General features: G+C 42.1%; 1 protein-coding gene across 6 annotated transcripts in view; it reads left to right on the top strand.

Annotated features, from left to right (window-relative positions):
- The window catches only part of ACTN1 (actinin alpha 1), a 93,450-nt gene extending 84,648 nt beyond the window's left edge, over window positions 1–8,802 (top strand). For 2 of the 6 annotated variants that reach the window (XM_069858229.1, XM_069858228.1), the window contains exons 17-22: window positions 259–438; window positions 1,356–1,502; window positions 4,014–4,094; window positions 4,632–4,697; window positions 6,045–6,203; window positions 8,028–8,802. In XM_069858229.1, coding sequence (XP_069714330.1) covers window positions 259–438; window positions 1,356–1,502; window positions 4,014–4,094; window positions 4,632–4,697; window positions 6,045–6,203; window positions 8,028–8,186 — 792 coding nt within the window. In that variant the 3' untranslated portion in view covers window positions 8,187–8,802. The remainder of the gene's footprint in view (window positions 1–258; window positions 439–1,355; window positions 1,503–4,013; window positions 4,095–4,631; window positions 4,698–6,044; window positions 6,204–8,027) is intronic. The other 4 variants (XM_069858230.1, XM_069858231.1, XM_069858232.1 and 1 more) reach the window with 2 other exon arrangements.
- Window positions 8,803–9,195: the final 393 nt, after the last annotated feature.

Raw genomic sequence — 9,195 nt, forward strand, 5'->3', positions numbered from 1 at the left:
TATGGACTGCAGTTATGGGGGTTTTTGTGCATGTGCTTTTATTGGACACATCTCGTGACTCAACTCACTTGGAAAATGTTCAGGGCGCTGCTAAAATTTTTGCTGACACTGTCTGAGCTCATTTAACGTATCTGCTCCATGAGATATTTTTTTTTGAATCATCATCCTGTATAAGCGTTAAATAGCTGCAATAAATGTCAGGCATGTTGAGGCTTGTTCTTCCACTTTGGTCTAACTCCTTTCGTTATTCTAATGCAGGAGATTGGCCGCATTTCAATAGAGATGCATGGGACCTTGGAGGACCAGCTCAACCACTTGCGGCAGTATGAGAAAAGCATTGTGAATTACAAACCAAAGATTGACCAGTTGGAAGGAGATCACCAACAGATCCAAGAAGCACTTATCTTTGACAACAAGCACACCAACTACACCATGGAGGTAAAAATTTTGGCAGCAAATCAGACAACCTCATCTGCTATGGCCAGTTAGCATCAGCCACGTCTAACTCCGGCAACATGTGGTGGTTCTCAGGAAAATTGAGAGTTTGACATTGTGGCCAAGCATGCAACAACATGTCACAGAATATTTTTTCTGCCTTGCTGTATTTCATGCCATCCTATTAAATGTACTTCCAAATACAGACAGTAGAAATAACCTGAATGAGGTCAACAGTATAGCTTGAAAAATTGACTGGTCTCATTTCTCCTGCCACACAGTTGTGGCAGCCTATTAGCTGGGGTTAGAAAGACTAGTGGAGTGATGGTGATTTTGAGCTGCCACAGCCTGGCAAAAGGAAAAAGTTCCAACAAAAGCTCTTTAAAATCGGAGTCTGGCTTTCTGTTGACAACATGAGGTTTCTTGGAAGCAATCTGAGTTCAACATGAGTCCAGCAGAACACAGACGGGCTTTGAAACTTGTCTTTTGGTTTCTGGCCAGCTCTCCATTAAGCAACAGCAGAAGCAGTGGAGCACCAGTGTCTTCCAAGGACCATGGTTTGTTTATTTTCTTGGTAAGGAGACTTTTCTGCCCAACTAAGTCCTAGAAGCACTGCGTTCGATTCTCATTTGTGTTAAAGGCCCCCAGTATATTGCTCTGACAAGGCAAAGGAACTTTGCAATAGAACCAAAGCTTTCTTAAGATCAGGAATGGGCTTCCTCAATATTATTTTCAGACGAAATTCACATTTTAAGCATCTGGTTGGCTCACACAGCAGGTAAGAAACAAGCTTCTCTGAGCAAATGGACTTCTACTGCTTTGGCCACCGGGATCATTTAATTTCTAACAAGTAGCACATTCAATCTACTGGCAGGAGAGCCACTTTTTAATTTAAAAATTGTCCTGTCCTCTTTTTCCAGCATATCCGAGTGGGCTGGGAGCAGTTATTAACAACAATTGCTAGAACCATCAACGAAGTGGAAAACCAGATTCTGACCCGTGATGCCAAAGGAATCAGCCAGGAACAAATGAACGAGTTCAGGGCTTCTTTCAACCATTTTGACAGGGTAAGTCAGTGCTGACTGCAGCTTGGTAAGCTACAAGCTTCCATATAGACTGCACAGTGCAATGAAAAAAAAGAAGCAGTCACCATGATAAAACTAGATCAATGGAAGATGTTTCATTCTTTAAAAAGCCACTCCTGTGGAGGAGTCATTCCTATGAGGAATGTAAAGTGATCATTAGGCTGTGAGGAGAAGTATATCTTCACAGGAAACTGCTACGTTTCCTGATAGAGCTAAAGTATGGAGAAGTTTGAAGGCTTATTTAGGGAAGAAGATTTTTATCCCATCTTCTCCAGAGAGCAGATTATTATCTTGATTTATGAAATTCTTTAAAGCAGCTGTCCTTCACTCTGATCTTCCATAAACCTGTATTGAAGAAACAGTCTCACTCTTGTATGGAGCAGACAGGAGGATTTATATACGCCATGGCACTGCATGATACAGATAAATCCTGATCTTAGAATCATAGAATAGTTAGGGTTGGAAGGGACCTCAAAGATTACCCAGTCACAACCCCCCTACCATGGGCAGGGACACTTCCCACCAGACCAGGCTACCCAAGGCCCCATCCAACCTGGCCCTAAACGCCTCCAGGGATGGGGCAGCCACAGCTTCCCTGGGCAACCTGCTCCAGTGTCCCACCACTCCCACGGCGAAGAAATTCCTCCCAATGTCTAGTCCAAATCTGCCCTCTCCAGTTCACACCTATTCCCCACTGTCCCATCACCACAAGTCCCTTTTCAGCTTTCTTGTAGGCCCCTTTCAGTTACTGGAAGGTAACTATAAGATCTCCTCGGACCCTTCTCTTCTCCAGGCTGAACAAGCCCAACTCCCTCAGCCTGCCCTCATAGGGAAGGTGTTCCAGCCCCCGGACCATCCCCGCAGCCCTCCTCTGGACCTGCTCCAACAGCTCCACAACCCTCCTACGTTGAGGACTCCAGAACTGGACACAGCACTCCAGACGAGGTCCCATCCTTGTAAAGCCCACCTTGCCCTACTGTGGAAATACATGCCGAGGCACTAATGAGTGTAATAAGAAAGGAATTCCTTAAAGGAAATTCTCCTCCCCTCAATTTGCCAGCCTGTCTGTAGCTCTTCCTTCTACAACCTGAATCACGAAGGTGTCATGCAGGGAAGTGGAGACAGCAACCCAGGCCTCAAAATGGCTCCATTATCTTTCCTCTTCAGTGTTGTCTGGAAATCCATGAGCAGGCTGCAGCCATACTAAGTCAGTGATGCAAATACAGGTTGGTGTCCACCAGCCACCACTTGCTGCACCAGCCAGACTGTTTGAGAGATCTCCAGAGAATAGGGCTGCAGCTTGCACTCGGAGATTGGTAGCACTTTCAGATTGCTGAACACTGGCTGTTTCAGGCCTTCTCTAGCTGCCTTGAAGAAAAAAAACACAGCTTCTTTTCTTAGTAGAGAGACCCATAAACCCTGTAAATTTTACAGTTTGACCTTCATATCCTTTGCCCCTTCCTCCACAACAGTCTGAATGATAATGCAGAGAGAATGTGAGTTTCCCATCTTCAACTGTGCATTTGATTTATGAAGACTTAACACTGACTTTAAAAGCTGATTTTTTTTTAAAGAAAGTTGCTTGGAATTGGCCTCAGCATTCTGTCTGTAGCATCCTTGATCTGGCCAGGAATGGTTGCAACAGGCAGGGGCTCTTCAGTGCTTGGGGACTGTCCTGAGCAAAAATTGTGCAGGGTGGATGGGGATTCTCAGTTCCTGTGGTAGCTTATGTGTAGTTTGATGGGTACATCCACAATGGGGGAGCGGGGAATGAGTGAAGGAAAGAGCAGCTGCCAAGCTGTGTTGTGCTGCGCTGTACAGCAGTGCTGTTTGCAGAGCTGAGCACTTGAAATAGCTTTACCAGTCAAAGCTCCACCTCACATGCAGGTCTCATAAATGCAGCCATAACGTTGCTCCCCTGAGCTTTCAGCTGTTTTGACTTGTCTGTTCTTGAGATGCCCTGGCAGCTAAGCTTCCTTGGGTATGTTGCCAAATGTACTTGCCCTCACCTACTCCTTTAGTGGGACTTTTGACTAGAAGATTAAGGCAATGCTTCCCACTGCCTCTGTCTGCTTACCTGCACTCTGAGTTTCTAGTGAAACACAGGGCTTCTGGCACTATGGATAACAACCAGTGAAGAAAACAATTCACTTAGGAGATGGAGATCTTGAGGCTTCTGAGCATCAACTGTTTTTGTCATTCAAACGCTCTCAAGATGTGACAAGTTCTCTGAGAAGGAGCTGTTCCAAGAGCATTTTTAGCACATCCTGAAATGTCATTGTGATATCTAATGTTGTGCACTTTTTATTTTTCTTCTCTCTCTTTCTGTCTGCATGTCATTCTTCCTCTCCCTCTCTCCTCACCCACTGCATGGTGCACCTGTTTGTTGTCCTTCCACCTCCTTTTGATCTCCTATGTGTCCCCCTTCTTTCTGCCCACACCACCACCCCACTGGCACTGCATGTCCTGCTGCCTGGCACACCGCATAACCAGGACCACTCCGGCACACTTGGCCCTGAGGAATTCAAAGCCTGTCTCATCAGCTTGGGTTACGATATTGGAAACGATGCACAGGTACTGAATGCTAGTGGTGAACACAACCAGATGTTAAACTGTGAAAAAATAACAGTTTTTTCCTTTCTTTTCTTGTTTGTTGTAATCCATCTGTCATTACTGTTCTTTTGTTTGACTACGTATACATCACTTTTATATACGTCTTCCTCTCTAAATGTACTTTGGTATCTATTCCTTCTTAATTCCCTAATTGATTGTCTTGAGAAAATTCCTTTTGTGTCTCCAAACTATTCCATTTACTTCTGTGTCACTTAACACTCCTTTTCATGTCCACCTCTCTATCTGTCTTGCTTGGTGTCTTCATTCCTTTTATTCCATTATCAATATGTTCCTTGTGTGTAAACTATTCTATGTCCAAAACCACCTTTGCCGCTTCATGGTGTCACAAACTAACTTTCCTCTATTGTTTTCCATTGTTCTGTAAATCCTTCCTCCCTGAAACTCATTCTTTGTAATGTCTGTTGTGGGTTCATTTCTTCCTGGACTGTTCTCCCTATTCTCTCTTGGCTTTTTCCATCTTTGCATCATTTCCTGTAGAAGAAGACTGGTATGATGGATTGTGAAGATTTCCGAGCCTGCCTTATCTCCATGGGTTACAATATGGTAATGTAGAGCCCTCTGTCACTCCTGTTCAAAGTGATTCTTGTAGGCACCTTCGAAAATAAAGGGAGAATGTGTAGTGAATCAAGGTAAACATAGCCTTATTTACCAGAGTTACAATCAATGGATGTTAAATCTAGTATTAATTGTACATGTAAAATCCTTGTCTCGCAGTGGTAGTTGAAGGTAAAAAAATGGAAATCATTGCCGAATTTCTGCATTTTTCAAAAAAGAATCACATTTATCAAACTGCATAGCTACAAGTGGAAGAAACAGTAAACTTCCTCGTATCGGTACCTGCACTCTGCACGCACACAACCTCTCCAGCCCTAGGTGTCAGTTAAACTCACCTGGAAGCATAAACGACCTGATTTTTGAATACACTTGAATGCTGCTCCTCACATTCCTACCATTTATTTCACATCTCTTTTCCTGTACATGTAAGTTCAAGTTCCAGTCGTCCTCCCCATAGCACATTCAGAACAGTAACAGTAACTTGAGAGGCACAATAACTAGTAGGAAGAGCTTCACTGAAGACTGATGCTCATCAAAGAGCATGAGAAGAGTGTGGTGCAAAAATACTCAGTTGTGCTTTTGGTATCTTTGTTCCTGATGTCAGGCAAAGCAGTATTTATTCATCACATTCATCAGCTCAGCATAAATACAGACTCCTTAGCATAGTTTGCCAAGCCACAGTAACACTTGATTAGATACCTTAATTATTCTGAAAGGTATACTCTTCTAGATGTGTCAGAAGAGCCTGTTCCCAGAAGAAGACTCAGCTCTACTCTGTCCTCCTCCTTGCCTGGGGACGTATGCAAGTCCTTCTTCCAAAAGCCTGTCTAGTTAACACGAACCAGCAACTATTAAAGACCCCAGAGACATTTCTTCTGGTGCTTCCTGTTCTGGCAGCTGAAGAGAGCTGTAAAAGTTCTCTTCTAGTAAATGAAAATTAAAGGATTCAAGGAATCCTTTGACTTTATTAATATCTTCAAATATTGCTAGAGACATTTAGCAGAACGTGTATTACAGAGAAATGTGTGTCTTCCCCTGGTGTAAGTCTGTGTGATATTATTCCCTGATATTGAGCATTGTCCCAGAGCTAGATGGAGCTAGATATTATCCTAGGGCACCGCTGCGAATATTTTATTCCAAACAACAAATGAGCGGGAAGCATTTGTACACAACAGCAAACTGAAAAAGAATATCCTGATTAAAAAAAACCACCATAAGTGGTTTCTGTTTGGCTTTGTTTTTCTAGCTGTGAGATGTGCTGCTGAACAGTTTCTCCCCACTTTCGCAGCACTGCTGCCCAAATGTCCAGGCTTACACGACTCTCTTGTTCTCCAGGGAGAGGCAGAGTTCACCCGCATCATGAGCATCGTCGACCCTAACCGTTTGGGTGTAGTGACGTTCCAGGCCTTCATTGACTTCATGTCCCGGGAAACAGCAGATACAGATACTGCTGACCAGGTTATGGCTTCCTTCAAGATCCTGGCTGGAGATAAGGTCAGGTTCCACACTTCCCCTTCCTGTGTCTGCATTGCTCCTGCCTTCCTTTTTCTCTCGTCTCTGATAGAAAGTGTTGAGGGAAGCACTCTTGAGCGTGGAGGGTATTTTCACAGGAACGTTGTGCAGTGCTGGAGGAGTGCAAGGCTAATGTGTGGGTTAATTAGCAGCCTGCTAAGGTGCTTGAAAGTCCTGTTCAGCTGTCAGTCAGAACTGTGCTGCCCACTCTTGCTTTAAAAATTTAATTAAGAGCTTGGTTGTGATTTGTTATTTTAAAATATATTAACAACTTCAACAGATGGTTCTTGATTAGTCTCGAAAAACTATTAATTACTGACAGCTGTAAACTTGAGGTGATCTTTGTCATATATATGTGTGTGTCTATCAGTCACTACACAATCAATAGATTTTCATTGAGGGTATGCTGTATCTGCAAGAGGAGCATCTTTTAATCATAGAAATTGGTTGTAAGTAGGAAAATGCACAGGGTGATACTAAAAGTATTCCTAAATTTGCATCATCTGTGAAACCAGCTGATAAAAAAATATGTAATCTTATTTTTCTTATTTAACAATCCCTACTAATCTTTTATGTAATTGAACAAATAACATGTACATGTAATAGTAACATATCTCTACATTTGCTAATGATTTTATTTGTCTCATTTGAAATATGAGATAACATTTCTCAGATTGTAATTAGTTACCCTTAAATCCAGTACTGGTTTCCACGCTTCACTAATAATTTTTCATGATCTGTAATGTAGAAACACGATACCTGTCCTTCAGGAATCTCCCTGGCTGAAGCCAGTCCTGTTGTCTTTCAATGCCTGAAAATTCCACGTTATTCAGATAAGCTAATCACTGAATCAATAGGCACTTTTGGATACAAAATTACTTATTAACTGGTTTACTCTGTACAGTACATTAAATATACTTGTCCATGCTTAATATGCCCTAGTGACTATAATGTGAATCAGACAGTATTTCATGATGAAGAAAAGTACCTCTTACTCACTTCATCATTAAACTGAAAGGCAGAGGAAGAAAAAAAGAATGAAAAGTCACAGGAGAGAGAGAGATGGCGTGAAACCTGAATCATCATTCAGGCAACTGCAAATGCCCATGAGTCAGTTAGGTAAAGACAACATATTGGATGGCAAGCAGGCAGCTACTGTTACCTGCAGCATGGAGAAAAGCCGAGCCGCCTCACCTCGGCTCCTTGAGTCTCCAGAAGCCAAATTTATATAAGAAGTTTTGCTTGCTTATTAAAAATGTCCACTGTGAAAAACAAGGATTGCTTGGGTAACTGTGGAAGCAATACAAATTATTTGCTTGTCTGCTGTCCGCATTGGTGTCACCAGCCAGAGTTAGTGGGGATGGCTCCTTTCCTTGCTCTGAAGAGAGGGAGCAGTAACTCCCAAGCAGCACAAGCAGCCGTTATCTCCTGCCAGTGAGAGAGGGGATCCAAATGAAATTTTTCACATTTGCTTTCAGCAGGACCTCCACTGTGAATGGGAAGACACAGTGTTACACTAACACCTTACATATCTCCAGGTCTTTTCTTTAGGTGTGCCAGCACCTCTCCTGCAAAAAGTCTTTCTTTCCATTGTAAAAACAGTTTCTTGGACAAATGGTAGTGAGTGACTGCATTTTCTCCCACGGTACACATGCAGAAAGCTTGCTGTGTGGGTGCACAGCACTAGTCTGGTTGCTGGGGACCTGACTGTTGTCTGCTGCCATGTGGGGGCAGGGGGTGGCTGTTCCTCTGAGGAAGGTCAGTTTTCTGAAAGTAATGATCACCTCTTGTTTGTTGTCATTGCAGAACTACATCACTGTGGATGAATTAAGGCGTGAACTGCCTCCTGATCAGGCTGAATATTGCATTGCTAGAATGGCACCCTACAGTGGCCGTGATGCTGTACCCGGTGCCCTGGACTACATGTCCTTCTCCACAGCGCTCTATGGCGAAAGTGACCTTTAACTTTTTTTCTGTCCCACCACACGCTCCCTTCCCTCTCCCTAGTCCGACACACCTTTCTTTCTCTTTGCAAAGCAGCCTCTGCTCCGCTCTCTTTTGTGTTTCCCTGTTTTGCTTCAGATAACAGATCACATTTTTAAGTGGGGGGGAGGACATTGACATGGCACCACCTACCTTGCCCTTGAAATGACAGTTTACAAAATTATTTTGTGAAAAAAAAAGTTAACGTTTTAAGAAAAACAGACATATTTTATTATAGAAAAAGGTATTTTTCTCCACCAGATTGAAACTTAAAATGAAAATGTTAAAAATATTGCACCAAATATTTTTTGTTGTGACATAGGAAGTCAAGCATAATGTTACATTCCATCCTTTCCAAAAAGAACCAAACAACAACTACAAAACACCACTTGTTCTGTTAACTTTTACATTTGCGTATGTCTCTCTTATGTTTATCTTGGGAGGGGGGGAAAGCACACAAGTGCATGTGTTTGCTGGTTCACTCATTTCATGAAAATATTTTATGATAAACTTTTGAAATTGCTGTGTTTTCTAGGGAAAAAATAATGTACACAGCTCATGTTTTCATATTTAATTAAAAAATACAGTATGCCTCCTATGTTTATCAGTGCACAACTTTTTTGTTGCTGAGAGCTGTCTGGTTTCAGAACATGAAGCTTGAGAGTTGATAACTTTGATATTGCTTGTCACAAACCATATTAAAAATTTCTTGTGATAACAACTCTAGACTTTATTCATTTGTATAGCAATACTGTTCAATTCTATTTAGTTAAAACAACAAACACAACAAAGAGAAACCAAAATTAATTGGGTTTTTTTAATTGAAATTACAATACTTTAAAGGTAATCTTGCTTCCGCCTTAACCTTTTCATTGCTGTTGAATGATGCTAGAACTTTCACAGCTTTCTGACCACTTTAAATTAATGACTTACATAATTTTTAACCATCCATGATACACTCACATCTCTAGGAACAATATTCTTGTTATTG

The sequence above is a fragment of the Phaenicophaeus curvirostris genome, chromosome 5 (genome assembly GCF_032191515.1).
Source record: "Phaenicophaeus curvirostris isolate KB17595 chromosome 5, BPBGC_Pcur_1.0, whole genome shotgun sequence".
NCBI classification, from domain to species: Eukaryota; Metazoa; Chordata; class Aves; order Cuculiformes; family Cuculidae; genus Phaenicophaeus; species Phaenicophaeus curvirostris.